We start from the raw sequence: 19,878 nt of genomic DNA on the forward strand, positions 1-19,878 counted from the left end.
AGCAATCATGATGCACTTGCTAGCACCAGTGCTACTGGTGCAAGAAGGCGACCGGCTGCTACTACAAGGAGAACACAGCAAAAGGTAGTGTGGAAGACAGTGCAACAACAGAACTCTGCAAAAGACATTCCAATTTGGCAAGCTGCTCTCCCTGATGCTGATGAAATCAGACTGCTCATTCAGTACTTCCGAGACTTTTTTGATGCTGATGTTTTGGATAGTATTGCAGAACAAAGTAATCTGTATTACACACAAAAAAATCCAAATATTGGATCGAAATGAATTGGAGCAGTTTATTGGCGCTGTAGTGTACATGAGTGTTGTACATTTACCAATGTCAAGAATTTACTGGTCCAGTGAATGTCGAGTAGCACAGGTGGCTGATGTGATATCCTGAGACAGATGGGAGCAAATTAAAAAATTCATCCATTTCAATGACAACAGCAACATGCCAGCCAACAATGATGGAAATTACGATACGCTTTTCAAAATCAGGCCAGTTCTTGATTCACTTCTCCCAAAATTTCAGGGTCTCCCACAAGATCAAATGTTGTCTATTGATGAGTAAATGGTGCCATTCAAAGGTTGATCTAGTCTAAAGCAATATATCCCCAAGAAGCCATATAAATGGGGATACAAAATCTTTGTGCTTTGTGATACAAAAGGCCTGGTGCATTCATTTGACATATTTGCAGGGAAAATAGATCCTGTACCTGGAGAACCTAACATTGCTGCAAGTGGAAACATTGTGCTAAAGCTTGCACAAATTATTTGTGGTGCTCTCAATCACTTGCTGTATTTTGACAACTGGTTTTCTTTCTTGGATTTGTTTGTTGCTCTTGCAAACAAGGGAATACCAGCCCTTTGGACTCTGCAGCAAAGTCGCCTGCAAGGGTGCAATTTCAGCGTAGACACCGATATGAAGAAGGGAAGAGGGACATTTGAAGAGAAAAGGGTTGTTGTAGTCAACGTAGAAATAAGAGCAGTAAAATGGTTTGATAATAGTGGGGTGATCGTTGCCAGCACTTTTGTCAGTGCCCAGCCTGTTTCTAACGTAGAAAGATGGGATAGAAAGTCGAAAATGAAAGTGTCTATAGAATGCCCAAACATCATCGGCCTGTACAACAAGTTCATGGGCGGCGTTGATGCTTTTGATGCACTAATTGCATATTGTCGCATCCACATAAGGTCAAAAAAGTACTATCATAGGTTCTTTTTTCATTTTGTTGATATGGTCATTGTAAACAGCTGGTTGTTGTATCGACGTGATTGTGATTCACTGTATGTTCCAAGAAAGAAGCAGAAGGATTTGCTTGCTTTTAGAACATCAATTGCACATGCACTCTGCATGCAAGGCAAGGATAGGATATGTCAAGGAAGAAGAGGGGGCGGCCTTCATCTGATGTTGAAAGGGATTTCGAAAAGAAGAAACATCGAGGTCCAGCTAAGGCTATTCCAACACTGGAAGTCCGTTCAGATGCTGTGGGTCACTGGCTAGTGGTTGAAAGTGGATGGCAACGCTGCAAATGCCCAAATTGTAAGGGCCACACTGTAATCACATGTTCAAAGTGCAGTGTTCACCTGTGCTTCAACAAGAACAACAACTGCTTTTGAGAATTCCATGAGTAAGACTGTTTCTCCTCATGTGTCTTTTTGTTAATTTCATGACATTCTATTGATTTTTGGAAAAATTTTGTAATTTGGATTGTTGACTGGAGGAACTGATCAATAACAGCATCAATAAAATAATCTACATACCAGGGAGTGGAAAATTTGTTTAATTACTGTTATACCTAATTATGCCTAATGTGGCTAATTTGCATTATACCTAAATTTATATCTAATATATGTGGTATATTCAAATTAACAGTCTCCACTTAATTTAGCTTCTATTTGACAGCAAAAACACAAATAATTTATTTTTTTATATAATTGTAAATAAATTCAGGCAACAAGGCGTTAATTGCTACGTGCTTCTGAGGCTTCCTCCTGACCTGACAGCACTAATTACCACAAAGAACTCATTAACTTTATGAAATTCCTGCTATCTGCACATTGTGAATCCTTAGATTTGTACTTTATATCACTTTCATGATTAAGTGTATTAAAATATGTATTTTATTTTTTACAGATAAGTTGTTAACTTCATTTAAATAATGAATACTGATAATAATTACACACGTTGTGGCGGCATGGTCTGCCTCGCAGGGAGTCACGTCCCTGCCTGGAGTTTGCATGATTCCCTTGTGGGTTTCCACAGTGTGCTCCGGTTTCCTTCTAAAGACATGAAGGTTTGGGAATTTGGTGAGACTAAAATGACGCAAGTGTATGTGTGTGCTTGTGTTCACCTTGTGATGAACTGATGCCTCGTTCAGGAATTGTTTCTGTCTCGCGGTCGATGCTTGCAGGAATGGGCACATCCCTGGACTGATGGATTTAATCATTAAACATCCTTTTCAGAGATATTGCGGCAAAGTGTCCTCGGAATCGGGAATCTTCCAGATTTATGTAAAGTACGCGCGCAAGTATGAACAGTACAACACATACATAGCATCAGTGTCCGCTGGAGCATGCATCGCGTCACCTGAAGTATAAACCTGGCCTTAAAGCTTCACCACAAAAATGATATAAAATAACAATATATTAAAAGAAAAAGAAGGAAAACATAATAAGGTAGGATATTGCATTAACCCTTTGCAGTCGTATTTAATTTTCAATGTCACGCTACATTAGTCGTAATTAATTATTGAAAAAACGCCAATAATTACAGCAGTTACTTTTTTCAAGCACGTAGGAATAACACAGGCCACTTTTCTCGACCAGGCGACTGTGCAAATCGGTCAGAAACTTGCAGGGCCACCATCGGTGGCCTGACGACCTATAGCGCACTTTTTATTAAGGCCAGTTTTCTGGCCTAATGACCGCAAAGGGTTAAGATGTTTTCTTGAACTCCTGGGGCTTGTAAACTGTAACACGAATGTGAATTACAGAGCTTAGCATATCTGTGTGACATTTCTCTGTCATCACCCATTCTGACTCGGATATCTTCAGGGTAGTGTGTTGGCTACTACAATCAGTGCATTTGCTATATATCAACACAAATAATCATGTTAAGGTGATTAACCCAATTAAGGCAGGAACCTGGTTTCTTAGTAATCCACCTTTACATGTGTTAAGTACTCCTTTGGCAAAATGCTTCTACATCATTAAACTGTGCAAAAAGAGTTAAACGTCATCATTAGCCACTGTGAATCCGAAACAGGCATGAAGCCTGTGATAATTTTCTTGTGTTTTATAAATATGCTTTACGTGATGTGAAATAAACCCACTTCCTTATTACATCAAGCCACTAATTATTCATAGTATGAACACTGGCCACTGTGTCGTATGATCACACGGATTCAACTTATAGCAAATAGCTGAATGAAAACTAAAGAGACCGTTTATTTATAGGTTTCTGTTACTGGATTGCATGCAGCAGATTCTCTTCTGCTTGGCTGTGTAATTAAATTAAGCCCTACAAATGACCAGCATACTGGTATGTTTATTTTTTGCCTTATATCTAGTGCTGTTGGGATAATTATAATGCAAATCTTTTTACTACAAAAAAGTAATCATTGCTTTAGGTTACTCATCAGTTTAAAAAGTAATTGGATTATGTCTTGCATGCGATTACCCAGTGCTTGTGAGATTGTGCTGCTGAGCTTAGCACTAAACGTTCAACAACATTCATTTAGTGATTACTGAGGCAGATTATTTCAACCAGGACAAGAAATAATATTATTTCCTGAGCATTTAACTCAGGAAATTTACCCTTGTGGACGCTTCCACCCATGGCTGCTGAAAGCATGTGCTCAGGTACAGGGTGTAATACACATGCGTAGACTTATGAAATTCTTCGGCTAATCTGGTTAAGGCTTTAACACTAGAATTACCAGAGCCTACAAAAAAACCGGCCCACCTTAAATCTGTTCACACCTCTCCCTCAGCGTCTTTTGTCCTTTTAATGTGCCGATTAAGACAAGCAGCCTGCTATTCCATCCCTCACCGCAGCAGACTGTGCACAGACTTCTCCCAGCTCATGCCTTGATTGATTATCTGGGAGTGAATTAAGTGCTGGAGTTTTAAAGTGGAAATAATACTGTAGATCGTTATTTGGAACACATGCATTTCATGTGTGTTCCGTTTCTATAATAATTTGTGTAAACACATTGTTAAAACAGAAACGTTTGTCATATTTTAGTAGTAAATGACAAAATGTTGGCATAAACTATATGTGTGAAGCCTGAAGTCCAAAGATCAAATAAACACTTTCACAAAAGGTTCAAGGGTAAGGCAACAGCTTCCGTGGCATAGCGGTAAGATTTGCTGACTTGTAATCAAGAGTCCCCAGTTCGATCCCGTCTGCCTCCTGTATTTGCCGTTTTCAGTAGTGAGCTGCTCTTATTGTTAATATTATACAGTATACACATACATTTGGTTTGCGTCTCTAACAGACGGTGCACATTTATAGGACTTGTGAAAGCTACTTTTTTTTTTTCACTTTTATTCTCAGCCACGATCGCAATACATACTTCTGCCCTAGGGATCTGACGCTGTTAGTTTTTATTTGAAACTGGGAGTAACTGTAGATGTGAGTGGTGTTTTGAGGTAATGGAACTGGACATTCTCTGATCTGGAGGGATAAAAGCTGACACAAATGCTGGTGAATCTGCCTTCTTCGTATCTCACCGTCACTTGACTTTTTTTTTTTTTTTTCAGATTTATTGAGTGTTCCTGCTCACGCTGAATTAGTATGCACCTTATGGTCTATGATGTCAAAAAAAAAAAAAAACAGACATAGGTATATATGATATTTGGAATTATTCATTTTATGACCTGTATAGTACATTTCGGAAAGCACTGTGGCACGGATGCAACATTATTCATATTTTTCATATTCATTCGCATAACACTGCATGTTTTTTCCCCCGATCTTTCCAATCCCCACATGTTGCTGTTTCTTTTGTACTCCAGGACATGCAGAGGCAACAATAATAGAGAGGTCAGTTCAGCGCTATATGCAATCATCACATTCAAATGTTAACAGTTCACACACACACGCAAGGACCCGTCCTTCCTACTTTTATAATGTGTGTACCTGTTGCAATGCGCACACTTCTCTCTATGCTGTGGTTCCTAATACATTGAAAGGGCACCTGACACTGACTCAATTTACTTTCCTGGGGAAAGCGGCTGTCTTGGAACAGAAGTTTGTCGATGTTGCATCCTCCTTTTCTTTTTCCATCGCCTTTTCTAGTAAGATGCGACGACAAAGTTCCTCTGCAAAATGAGCAATGAACACTCTTCTTTTCTCAGTGGCCTCTGTGCATGCCTTGCACAGTACATGTGCGTTGATCGCTGCCAGGTCAAGCTTGTTATAACACAAGCAACTGGCCACCTGCGTGTTCCTACGCGCACTGAATAAGCTCACGCCTTCTGGTGCACGATGTCAACGCAGCATGGAGAAAAAACAGAAAGAGACAAATACTGTATGTGGGACATTGGGTATAAATTTATTGTACTTGTAAAAGTTAGATTTTTTTTCAGTTTTATTCTCTGAATCATAATCACACTGTACCCCTCCCCCAACCCCGCCCCTCCTGATCTGACTCTAAGTAACAGCACCACCATAAATTCACACCCGATCTGACACTGTTCGTTTCCAAATAATATTGCATTAGTGCGATGAGGTTTTCTGGTTGGTACTATTCTGGTCATAAAGTGATTTCTTCAAAATGTCACATATATTGTCTCTGTTTCAGGTGTGTAATAGAAACCACAGTATAGAGAGAAGTGTGCGTATTGCAACAGGTACACATGTTGTAAATGCAGGAAGGACGGGTCCTTGCGTGTGTGTGAGCTGTTAACATTTGAATGTGATGATTGTATATAGCGCTGAACTGACCTCTCTGTACTATTGTTGCCTCTGCATGTCCTGGAATACAAAAGAAACATGTGGGTACTGGCAAGATCAGGGAAAAAAACACGCGGTGTTATGTTAGTTTTTTTTTTTGTTTGTTTTTTTTGGACATCATAGACCATAAGGTGCATACTAATTCAGCGTGAGCAGGAACACTCAATAAAACAGAATAAAAAAAAAAGAAAGTGGTTTCGTCCGTTTATAGGAGATGGAAGTCTGAAGCAGAGCTCCGCTAGCAGCGGCTTTATTTTCCCACGTATTTCATATTATTTAGAGGTATCCTGTATTTAACCCGACCAAGGAACTTCCACTACAATATACAAGCATGAGTAACAAGAAGAAAAGTCAGAAAGAACCGGAAAAGAAACTTAAAGCTGCATCAAAGTCCGGACAGACTTCCGGCCTGAGTGCAAGTGTAAGGTATGGCATCACGGAGACTGACCTGGAACAGGCAGAAGAGTGCGCAGAATTCCTGGGACCCCGCTCCATTGTATCGTCTCCAGTCGAGAGTGAAAATGGGAGCGAAGGCGCAAGTGATACAGGTCGCGAGGGATCACCGATTTCTGAGGATCATTCGAGACTAGAAAGGGCTCTGCAGGACGTGCTCTCATCTACTCATCGCGAGCCTGTAACAGGAGCTGCATTTTCACTTGCGGAGCACGAAAGCAGAAGCGAACTGTCCGAACTGAAAGAGATGATCGCTACACAGAAAGAGATGATCGCTACACTGGCCACTGCCATGGTTACGGCCATGAATGAGCTTAAGAAAGATAACACAAATGATCTTAAGAAGGTGGCCACTGAGCTCAAGAAGGATAACAAAGATAAGGAAACGCGTCTATTTAAACGTTTCGACGTGAACTTTAAAGGAATGTTGGAGAAATTAGTGGAACACATTGAAGAAACTAATTCCAAACTGAAAAGGCTTGATGATCATATTAATGACGTTTCAGATCAGCTGGAAGACGTTAAGCAGGGACTCACGGCTCGAGTGGAAACAGCGGAACAACTGGCATCTAACGCCGATGAAAAAGCCACAGCTGCGAACTCGGAATACAAAAAACTTGGAGACAGACTTGCAGCCCTGGAGGATGGGTGCAGAAGAAATAATATAAGAATTGAGGGTATACCTGAGAAACGAGAAAGCTCAAGCCCAGTGAAATTTGCAGTAGAATTACTGTCTAAAATAATTGGAGATGACTTTAAACTCGACAATGAGATAGCCACGGCTTATCGCACAAAGATACCAAGCACCTTTAAACCTAGGTCTTTTATTGTCTGCTTCAAACGACTAAGATGTAAGCTTGATGTGATGGCACTTCTCAGACACAAGCAAGAGATTATATTCGAAAATAATCTTATTCGTATTTTTCCCGACTTCTCACCATCAACAGCTGCAAAACGCAGATCCTACAACGACATTAAAAGGATGCTACGGGAAGCCGATATCAAATGCAGCCTCTTGTATCCTGCCAAACTGAAAGTGGAAGTTCAAGATCGACATTATATTTTCTTCAGCAAAGAAGAAGCTGAAAAAGAATTAAAGAAGCTGTTTCCGGCACTTTTTTGAAAGTTAATTAAAATTAAAGAGCCGTATTCTATCAAGGCACGGGAAGGACCTATGATCTGATCGCTGGATCCATGTTTAAAGAGACTGGTATTATAATTATACATCCCTTATTTTCTTTTTTTTTTTTTTATCTGGACTTTATATGTTATATGTTTATGTTTTAATCAGAGTTATAGAGTTATAGACGTGAGTGTGAAAATGTGGAAGTGATTAAAGTAGGATTCGTTTTATTTATTTATTTTTTTTCTTATTTTATTTATTTTATTTTTTTATTTATTTATTTTTTTTATTTTACTATACCTTAAAGTAGACTGTTTAACTTCATACCCTTGGTTTAATGCTTGTTCTACTATTTATACAATTACCATTATACTATTACAGTAGGAATTACCAGGTTTATCCTAGACTAGTTTTTAAAATCATTCCCAGGGTTGTTGTTTTTTTTTTTTTTAATCTTAATATCTTAACTTAAAAGCGCTGAAGATTATTTCAAGCTTAAATATTGTTAATGAGAACATTTTCGGCAGATAGTATTAAGGATTTAACTGTAAAAGATATCTCTGTTTTAATTCTGTAACGCCGCTGCAGGGTGGGGTTTGTTTTGTTTTGGACGTGCTCTGTCTCTTCGTATGTCAGAGGACTGGAACATCGCGAAGTGGGGTCTAGCCTCATGTGGGGAGGCAAAATGGGGGGGTGGGGGGATAAAGGGGGGAGAGAAGGAGAGCAGGTTATATCTAATCTATTCTTATAATCCTTATAATTATAAATATCAATGCAACAACAGGCTAACATGCAACAACTCATCGGGAATCTTGAAACTAAGATTAAAACTGCCATATTACCAATTAAAACTATAAATGACATTAAAAACTCAGAATCAATGTCTCCATGATGGGACAGTTAACTTTGTGAGCTGGAATGTTAAAGGCCTGAATCACGAATTAAAGAGAAAGAAAGCATGCTCTCACCTAACAGGCTTAAACGCTAAAATAGTATTTCTACAGGAGACCCACTTACTAACCAAGGATCAGTTCAGATTACAAAAAGACTGGACTGGCCAAATGTTCCATTCTAGCTTTATAAAGAAAACTAGAGGGGTGGGAATTCTCATACATAGAACAGTTCCATTTGTAGCATCAGAGGTAGTGTCGGACCCTGAAGGGAGATATGTGATGGTCATGGGCAACTTATATAACAGTAAAATGATTTTGATAAATGTTTATGCACCCAATGTTGATGATAAGGAATTCATGCAAAATCTATTTGCATCCATTCCCAATGTGAACACTCATAAAATTATAATGGCTGGGGACTTTAATTGTGTTTTAAATCCACTCTTAGATAGGACTCCTGTGACAGGGGGGACGACATCTAATACTGCAAAGATAATTACACAGTTTTTAAATGATCACAACTTATCAGACCCCTGGAGGTTTCTTAACCCAAACTCAAGAACATATTCGTTCTACTCACCAGTGCATTATAGCTACTCAAGAATTGATTATTTTTTTTATAGATAATAATTGCCTGCCTACAATTAAATCATGCAAATATGACACAATTGTTATCTCTGACCATGCCCCTCTAGTCTTGGAGCTAAAATCAATAAGCCCCTCATACTCACCTCGCAGATGGCGCCTTAACCCTCTTTTATTGGCAGACGAGAACTGCACAGAATTTATATCCAAACAAATCAGCTTCTTCCTAGAGACAAACACGTCCACAGAGGTTTCTGCAGGAACACTCTGGGAAACTCTAAAGGCCTTCTTAAGAGGCCAGATTATTTCATATCTTTCCCATAGAAATAAATTAGAAACCAAGAAAGTGTCAGAGCTTAGAAATGAAATTACTAGAATACATGAAGAACAAGCCAGGCGTCCAAGTGAAGCTCTTCACAGGAAAAGGCAGGCCCTGCATACAGAACTTAACATCTTAACAACTAAAGAAACTGAACAACTTATTTATAAGTCTAGACAGCATTACTATGAACACGGAGAAAAAGCTAATAAGCTTTTAGCTCAACAAATTCATAAACAAGAAGTTCACAATGCAATACCAGTAATCACCAACAAGAATGGAGAAGAAATCATTGACCATAATAAAATAATGCACACATTTAGAGATTACTATAAGTCTTTATATTCCACTGAGCCCAAAGAAGACAACACGCAATCTAATGCATTTCTGGATAATTCACAAATACCACAAATAGATGCTTTAAGTGCTGAGGAACTGGATAAACCTCTAACGCTAACAGAATTACTAGACGCTATAAAGTCACTACAAAGCGGGAAATCATCAGGCCCTGATGGTTACCCCGTAGAGTTTTATAAGAAATTCTCCACTCAGCTAGCTCCACTCTTATTGGTAACATTTACAGAAGCTAAAGACCACCAAATACTACCTCAAACATTTCGACAAGCATTAATCACCGTCTTTCCTAAACAAAATAAGGACTTGTTACAATGTGCATCATATAGACCAATTTCACTCCTGAATAATGATGTTAAGATACTCTCAAAAATCCTAGCTAGAAGGATGGAGAAAGTGCTGCCCTCGTCATATCACAAGATCAAACTGGATTTATTAAAGGCCGACATCTATCTTCAAAACTCCGACGCTTGTTTAATGTTATATATTCACCAGCAAAATCAAACACCCCAGAGATATTACTATCATTAGACGCAGAAAAGGCATTTGACATGATCGAATGGAATTACCTTTTCACTGCATTGGAGAAATTTGGGTTTGGCCCGAATATTTGTGCTTGGATTAAACTACTGTATACCAGTCCAGAAGCTTCAGTTTGTATTAATAAAATTTGCTCAGACTACTTTAAACTAGAACGTGGTACCAGACAAGGATGTCCCTTGTCGCCACTGTTGTTTGCAATCGCTATTGAACCACTGGCGGTTCACTGCCGAAATTCTTATCAGATAAAGGGGATTGTCAGAGAAGGACTGGAACAGAAAATTTCTCTATATGCAGATGATATGGTCTTATATATATCGGACCCAGAAAACACTGTCCCTGCTGTTTTAACAGCACTAACAGAATTTCAAAAGATATCTGGTCTTAGAATTAATCTGAATAAAAGTATACTCTTTCCAGTGAACTCACAAGCATATAATATTAAATTAGACACCCTACCTTTTACCATAGCAGATCAGTTTAAATACCTAGGGGTAAATATCACAAGTAAACATAAAGCTCTTTATCAACAAAATTTTGGCGTCTGTATGGAAAAAATTAAGCAAGACTTGTATAGATGGTCAACCCTTCATCTCACTCTAGCCGGAAGAATTAACATTGTTAAGATGAATATCCTTCCTAAACTTCTCTTTTTATTTCAAAACATTTCAATATATATCAATAAATCGTTTTTTAAACAGTTAGATTCAATAATAACCTCATTCATTTGGAACTCAAAACACCCACGTATCGGATGAGCGACCCTACAAAGACCTCAGGCAGAAGGTGGCATGGCTTTACCTAATTTTCAGTTTTATTACTGGGCAGCAAACATACAAGCCATAAAAACCTGGACACAAATAAATGCACATACACAGGCTTGGTCTGCAATAGAAGTAAAATCCTGTAGTACTTCTTTATATTCCTTGCTCTGCTCTCCAATAAATGAAAGTTATCGCAAATATACTAATAACCCAATTGTGCTTTACTCACTCAGAATATGGAACCAAATTAGGAAGCATTTTAAGATGGAAAATCTTTTATCTGTGGCACCTCTGCAAGGGAACCACCTCTTTCAACCTTCGCAAGTATATCCAGTTTTTAATACCTGGAAAAGTTTTGGGATTAAAATGCTCAGAGATCTTTATACAGACAACATATTTACATCTTTTGAACAATTACGTTCAAAATTTAACCTCCCAGCTACACATTTCTTTTACTATCTTCAAATTAGAAATTTTGTTAAACAGAAATTGTCCGATTTCCCCCACCTTGCACCCTCCACAATGCTGGAAAAAATACTGCTCAATTCCGAGGAAACAAACACTATTTCCGCAATATATAAAATCTTATTAGAGTCCCTACCTTTCAAAGATCCAAGAGGATATTGGGAAGAAGATCTCTTAATCAATATATCAGAAAAGGAGTGGAAGGTAGCAAAGCAGAGAATTCACTCGAGTTCTATATGCGCAAAGCATAGAATTATTCAACTAAAAATTATATATCGAGCTCATCTGTCTCGCTTAAAACTGTCCAAAATGTTTCCAGGCCAGGATCCGACCTGCGAGCGCTGCAACCAAGCTCCTGCCTCACTGGGTCACATGTTCTGGGCCTGCACCAAACTAACATCATTTTGGACAAAAATTTTTAAGTGCCTCTCAGACAGCCTTAGTATCACAATCCCTCCTAACCCACTAACAGCTGTGTTTGGTGTCCTTCCAGATGGACTTGAATTGGAGAAGGACAAGCAAACGGTGATTGCATTCACTACACTCTTGGCACGCAGACTTATTTTGTTAAATTGGAAGAATCCTAATTCTCCTCTTATAAGTCAGTGGGAAACCGATGTTTTATATTATTTGAAATTGGAAAAAATCAAATTTTCAGTTAGAGGATCTGTACAAAATTTTTTCAAAACTTGGCAGGATTTAATCAATATTATTTTAGAATAAGATAATTAACTATTATTGCATTTAACTCCCTTCTCCATCTCTTATTTATATAGATATTTACTTCTCCCCTTCTTTTGTCTAATGTTGCCTTATTAAAAAGCTTAAAGAAATTTTCCTTTAGCTAAGCTCTCCTTCTCAGGGGTGGGGTTTGATTTGTTTTCAAATTTGTTGGGTTATAAATTGATCTGTTTGTATGGAATGATTACAATGAAAATTAATAAAATAAAAATATTAATAAAAAAAAAGAAAGATACGAAGAAGGCAGATTCACCAGCGTTTGTGTGTCAGCTTTTATCCCTCCAGATCAGAGAATGTCCAGTTCCATTACCTCAAAACACCACTCACATCTACAGTTACTCCCAGTTTCAAATAAAAACTAACAGCATCAGATCCCTAGGGTAGAAGTATGTATCGTGATCGTGGCTGAGAGAATAAAAGTGGTGGAAAAAAAAAGGTAACTTTCACAAGTCCTATAAATGTACACCGTCTGTTACAGATGCAAACCAAGTGTATGTGTGTACTGTATAATATTAACAATAAGAGCAGTTCACTACTGAAAACGGCAAATACAGGAGGCAGACGGGATTGAACTGGGGACTCTTGATTACAAGTCAGCAAATCTTACCGCTATGCCACGGAAGCTGTTGCCTTACCCTTGAACCTTTTGTGAAAGTGTTTATTTGATGTTTGGACTTTAGGCTTCACACATTATATAGTTTATGCCAACATTTTGACATTTACTACTAAAATATGAAAAACGTTTCTGTTTTAACAATGTGTTTACACAGATTATTATAGAAACGGAACACACATGAAATGCATGTGTTCCAAATAACGATCTACAGTATTATTTCCACTCTAAAACTCCAGCACTTAATTCACTCCCAGATAATCAATCAAGGCATGAGCTGGGAGAAGTTTGTGCACGGTCTGCGGTGGTTGGGGATGGAATAGCAGGCTGCTTGTCTTAATCGGCATATTTACAGGACAAAAGATGCTGAGGGAGAGGTGTGAATGGATTTAAGGTGGGCCAGATCTACGAGTTTTTTCGTAGGCTCTGGTAATTCTAGTGTTAAATGGCCAAATAATTGGGTAACTCATGGAGAAATCTTTGTGTGTTAACCAGGTTTCTTAGAGATCAATAACCTGGTTTCTGTAATGGAATAAGGTTTTACATGGTATTTTAGAAAACAGGTTTTTATAAATAATCAGGTTATTAAAGCACATGTAAACACACTATATACAGTTTAAATTAATGACCACCTGTGTATTGATGCCGAGATATTTCTTACAATTCACGAATGCCTGCTCATCTTCACTTGGGGCAATGTCTTATATGTGTATGCCGATTTGCATGAGTTCAGTTTTCCTTCAATTCTTCCAATTTAGGAAAATGCTCCAAAGAGTAGCTCTTAATTTTCATGATGCTGAGAGTTTTGAGTTAATTGGGACCATTTTCCCATTCTGAGATGCTTGATAAATATTGTCTAGTCTCTTTTAGCAGCACTCTATATTATTCTTGGAGTACATTCTGTAACACACTATTAACAACAGGTGTGGATAAAAAAATGTTCAGGCTTACCATTAAATAATGTCTGTAATTGTTGAAGAAGGCAGAGCTTGCTGTTGAAAACTGAGATGATACCAGTCAAGTGAGTCTTGTATTATATACTTTGCAGCCAACTATGCTTTTTATTGTACTATATTTAAACCAGTTACAGTTCTGATACGAGTGCCAGGAAAATTGGATCTATCAGTGGTTAATGAGTAAACCACTCAACTTTAAAAAGTTAGAATTCCGTCCGGTGTTAAAGCTATTTCTTTATTTTGTCTGCCATTTCTGGGAGCGTCTGATGTTGGAGCATGTGGTCAGAATTCAGGTTTATCTAGTGCCTTATGCATGGAGGAATTATTATAGATATTTGCTTCAAACAAGTATTTCTTTTTGTATTTCTGCTATGCGTCTAGGTTACATATCAGTAGGCAAGCTGTGTGAACAAAGGGGTATGTATAAGACTTAAAAACTGTGTGTTTTTATTGTGTACAGGCTATCGGTAGGCCAACATAATGAGAGCGGTACTTTCACCCCTGTCAGGTATTCTGAAGCTACAGGTGTGTAGGTGAATTTCAGTGCCCTGAAGATTGTGATAAAATGGGTGCAAAGTGAAAGTATTTGTACCACCTTGGAGTTATCCAAGAACACAATGCATGAACTTTCTGTAGAGCTAGGCATCTTCAGCATAGCAAAGAACTCCTAGGTACGATGTTGTGGATCGGCAGCCCAATACAGATCCTTGAATATTGTGGGAAATAGTTGCTATATTGATCTGCTTTCACGTTTTAGAGAGCAGAGACTGCATGCTGCTGAAGCAATATAAAGCAGACATGCAACTATTGTTGATTTTTTTTTTTCCCCAGTTTCTGAGACATTGACGTGCTCTATTATATATTTAATAAAAGAACACATTCTAAATTGTACATTTATTTGCACAGTTTTATTTTGAACAATGTTCATGAATTTAAGATGAGCACAGCTTAAAAATAAGTCTTTTTAAAATGAATGTTGGTGATGGTATGTCTAGTTTTAATTAAGAAAAAAATACGTACTTCAAAATATATATATATTTTAAATGCTTACAATGTAACATGTTCTTTTGGCTGCTCCTATTAGGAGTTGCCACAGCAGATTTTTTTTCCATCTATTCCTGTCCTCTGCATCTTGCTCTGTTATACCCATCACCTGTATTCATGATTAGTCTTATTACCACATGAAACGAGACAAGAAGAAATGCTTATCAAAAAAAGTGGGTCAATAGTGAAACTCACTTATTCAAACTTTAAATCTATAGAAGTAAAACAGGTTCTGGTGTTTTATGCAGAAATAGGTTATAAATTTGATAGCATTGTTTGTGAGGGTCACATTGTCAGGAGGTCAAGTCCCAGATTGTACTTATTTGATAGCCAGGATGCTAATGTGTCACCACAGGCGTCAAGGTTGTAGGCTGCCCTCATGTTTACCTCCCTGCACAACATTGACCTCTTGTGTCAGATTGGTGTCCCACAGGAAAAGATGCTGGATGAATTTCACTTTCCTCTAATGAAAATCCCCTTTCATCATATGGAGGCATGCATATGGTAAATGGTGGTTGATTGTTAGTAATGTTTCCGAATTAAAAAAAAAAAAATCATTAATGCAGTAAAGTTGGACAACTGCATAGTTTCACTTGTTCTTGCCTTGCATTCTAAATGCATCTGTCTGATGTAACAAGTATTTAAAAGAAAGAAATATGTTTTAAATGACAACAATATGTGTGTTTGGTAAAGATGAAAGGCATTTTAATTTCCTGTTGCTGAAGAGAAAGGTCATATCAAAATGTTCTTTATAATGACACTCCATTCTGTCTGCAGTTTGTTTCCATGAGTCATAAATGATGGGCATGTGTTTTTCTGTATGTAGATAACTTTAGGCAGTAATACTTGTTTGTAATGATGTACAGTTCAGGTGCAAAGAATTGTTGCTCATGGGGTGTTTTCTCAAAGTAAAATGAACATAGATATTCTTGCTTTAAACCACATCATTTTAACAAAAGAATGATAGGGCCTCACATAGGTTTGTCACAAAAAAAAATGTGTTGCCGTGTCTGGGTTTATTAGAATTAGCAGAGTGGTTTTTTTTTTTAACACCAGTTCTTGGCTTTCTATTACATGGAGCAGTTTAGGAATTCAATGCAATTTATTTCTGTTATGAGCCCTGCATGCTGTACTGTAATTTTAACTAATTGTATTGAAGGAAATAAAATTAAAATAAACATATAAACAATAAAATATAAACAGAGACATTGCATGAAATATATAGTACTGTATACAGTTTGTATATATAGTGTGGTTTTAAGTCCAGATTTATGCCTTACTGTTTTCTGTATGCCCTTGTGTCTCATCTTTTTCATCTCACTATGAAAAATTATCATTTGTATTTCACCTGCTGTGGCTTGTTCCCATTCTTGTTTGTTCTGGCTATTTTGTAATTGTTTTTTCTTTCATTCTGCTTGAACTAGTGCTGATTTTTAATTAGTCCATCTCCTGCTACTTTTTCTTTTGTTGTAAAATAGTGTCATTTGTATATTTGTCTTACATTATCTTCAGAATTATAAATAAAAAGTGAATAAAGACAAGCATGAGAGAGACATTCACAAACCCATAACAATTATCAAAAGAAAAGACTTGTTTACTTTTAAATCCAAAACTTTCCACTGCTACCACTGCATTTGGTTCTTAAAATAGCCCTATTTTTGCATTTCTTTGGCTGCTTCTTTATACTTTTGATGCCCAAACTTTCTGTCTAATGGAATAGTTTATTAGCACTGCATTCTTTTAGTTTTCTCAATTGTTGACTGTTTTCCCTTTATGGAATAGTACAAGCACCACTATTTGGGAAACCAATGATTTTTAATTTACTTTATGTAACCTTTTTTAATGGTTATTTTTATTTTGACTTACATTTTTGCACCTCAATAATATTTTAACAGTAATATTCTTTTTTATATTATATATATATAAGCTTTAGATCCTGAGACTGGCAAGTTTTTTTCTCATGGTTCTGGAATTGCACAGAAGTTAGAAGCCTTGTCTCTTCAATCTATATCTGATCAAAGCACTGATGAGCGTAATGGACAGACAGAAAGGTAAATAAACTGGTATTGCTTTAAAAAAATCTTTATTTTTATCTTATGATCTTCATTTTTTCTGTAATGAAAGTAAACCTACTTTTAGTTTATTCATATGATCTTTACAATTTAACCATTCATTATGACTGTGTAAGGAGAAGACAAAGGTTGCAACTGATGCAAAATCATTCTGAACCTTGTTGGTCCCATTTTTAATTACAGGCTTTGCCTTCTATAGGACACATAGCATGCTATATTTGCTTCTAAAACGTGATGCTGCCTTGGCATCAGTATTTGTAACTGGTTTGTGGGGTAAAAAAAAATGACATTCAGAAGAAGCAGATTAAATATCCTCAAATCCTTTAAGCATTTAACTCTTACTGAAAAATTCTTTTTAATTAAATGAGCTTATTATTAGTGGTTTAATTAAGCATAAATGCTGGCTCACCATGATACCAACAGATATTTGTGGTTTCTTCGCTTTACTGAGAAGGTGAGCCAATTTACTGTCTAAATTGTTCAATGCAGATAAGAGAGAACCTCTGTGTGTGTGTGTGTGTGTGTGTAGTAAAAAAAAAAAAAAAAAGCCAAAGTGAAATTGACTAAATTAGATTTTTGCTTCTATTCAGACACTGCCAAGAAATGTTTAAATACAATATCCATAAACTTTCATAGCCAGGATAAGTTACATCTAATCCGAACCACCCAAGTGTTTCAGAAATTCTTGTTCCAAACCATTAAACTTGAAAGTTTTCACAGAATTACTGGCATACCATAGGTAAAATAAAACTATAGTGTATTCAGTATTGTTTTTTTTCTTTTAATTACTATTTTTATTGCAAATGAGTTTTATTTTCCAGTTGTCACAATCTCCTGGCAAGGAGGGGTTGATTATTGCATCTCTTTTTATATGATATTTAATTACCAATTAAATCTTAAATTCTGATTAAAATGGAGCATAGTGTTTGTTTCTTACATTTTCAATTCATTTGCTATCTAAATCTTTGCTTCCTCATGCAAATTTATATCAAGACTATTTGTTGTGCAAAATTATTAAATATGGCCATATTAATAAATAATACTACTGAAGTGCAGCATTTAAAATTAAAATGAAGGATGGAAATCACTAATTTTGCCACCTCCTACAATGCCAGGGGCATAGATGCTAGATAATTTTATATTTCTCTATTGCTTCTGTATGAATAAGTGTAAATTTATGAATGTAACTTGAGCTGACTAATGGGCTGCATGCTTCTGGGATAGGTCCTCACTCCATGCTACTTTGCAATGGAAAAACTTAGTTCAACAAGATTTCGTGGAGATATCTTTGCAGGTGTCCCCCTGCTTGTGCTCTATTGTGAAGACTGTATTGCAGTTAGACATTCTTTATGTATTACTGATTAGATATTTAATACTCTTTGCTGACTGTTGGATTAATTTGCTTATTAGGAAAAACTGGGCGCATAATGAATGACTACTCTTCTGTCATCTACGTAATTAAAAAATTACAGTGAGAGAATTATGCTTCACGTATAATTCTATAATGTGTTCGATACCTCTTGTCGTCGTTAGAGATTTCTGGTCCTTTTCATACGCTCAAAGTGAATAACAGTAAAAATAAATTTGAACTCTGGCCACAAATAAGCCAAATACAATTTTTTTTGGGTCCTAAAAATCCTAAAATTCTTGGAATATCTGCCAGTATATGGTACAAGCATTAGTAGAGCACATTAAATCCAAGCCTTTTGCCATTACCAGTACTCATTACACTACTAAGTAGTGTAATATTAGGTAAGACTTAGCCCAGATATGGTTGTGGTGGTTCAGTAGCTTTCATAGACATCAATTAATGTAACTTTTACATCACTTCAATTGGAATTTGATGTCCTATTATTAGTTATAGGTTGTGGAGTATCGATGGCTAATTATAGTCCTTCACTTCATTTTTCAAGGAAGTACTCGATGGAGAGTTAAGTTGTAGGCTGAGTTCAGGTCTAGTGCTTTTTCCGATTAAGTTTAAAAGAAGTATGGAGTCACTATGATAGTGCAGCTGTGAATTTGTTTTTAGTGTAACATCAGTACTGAGTATCTATTTGTTCAATCTATGAGCGAACCTTACATAAATCCTTTCCTCTTAAATGAATTTCTAAAAAAAAAAAAGTGACCCTATTTTTTCACCTTCCTCTTCAGTTCACTTACCTTAAACAATAGGGAGAAGTAAGCTACTGTGTTAACAGTAGAATTCCTGAAGCCTACAAAAAAACTCGTAATCCCGGCCCACCTTAAATTCCTTTGCACCTTTCCGTCAGTGTCTTTTTTTGTGCTGTAAATGTGTCGATCAGCACAAGCAGCAAGCAGCCTGCTATCCAATCCCACTGCCATAGCTCAATTCGCAAAGAAGGTTCTCAGTGTAAATAATATATTGTCATTTGGAATACATACATTTCATGTGTGTTCTATGTCTGCAACAATCTATGTAAACACATCGTTAAAACAGAAATATTTTTCATGTTTTAGTAATAATTGACAAATTGTAGACATGAAGTGTATAATGTGTGAAGCCTGAAGTCCAAATATCAAATAAACATTTTCACAAAAGGTGCACAAATAACAAAAAGTGTGCTTTTATTCAAGAATATAGCTGAAGAAAAAGAAAGCAGGTTAAGGGTAGGCTATTGATATGACCGCTTGCGTGGTGCAGGAATAAAAACTGCTGACTCCTAATCAAGGGGTCGCTGGCTCAGTACCACCTGCCTCCCAAATTTACCATTTTGAGTAGTGAGCTGCTCTTATTGTTAATATTATACAGTAAAAACATACATTTGATTTGCGTCTGTAACAGCTGGTATAAATTTTTAGTACTTGTAAAAGTTAGCTTTTTTTCTAGTTTTATTCTCTGTCACGTTCATGCTTCCACAACCAATAAAACCCCCGATCTGACGCTGTTTACAGATAAAGACATGGTATAACAAACTTGTTTTGTTATACCACCTCTTTATTTGAAAACAGTGTCAAATCTCATGCATGAATGAGACTGGG

General features: G+C 36.8%; 1 protein-coding gene across 4 annotated transcripts in view; it reads left to right on the forward strand.

The window, feature by feature from the left end:
- The window catches only part of LOC114646724 (lisH domain-containing protein ARMC9), a 136,401-nt gene that overhangs the window by 104,286 nt on the left and 12,237 nt on the right, over positions 1 to 19,878 (forward strand). For all 4 annotated transcript variants that reach the window (XR_007934032.1, XM_051922226.1, XM_028795043.2 and 1 more), the window contains one exon: positions 16,734 to 16,857. Coding sequence is in view for 3 of the 4 variants with exons in the window: in XM_051922226.1 (XP_051778186.1) it covers positions 16,734 to 16,857 (124 nt within the window). In the remaining variant the exon portion in view is untranslated. The remainder of the gene's footprint in view (positions 1 to 16,733; positions 16,858 to 19,878) is intronic.

This window comes from Erpetoichthys calabaricus, chromosome 2, assembly GCF_900747795.2.
Source record: "Erpetoichthys calabaricus chromosome 2, fErpCal1.3, whole genome shotgun sequence".
In the NCBI taxonomy this organism is placed as follows: domain Eukaryota; kingdom Metazoa; phylum Chordata; class Cladistia; order Polypteriformes; family Polypteridae; genus Erpetoichthys; species Erpetoichthys calabaricus.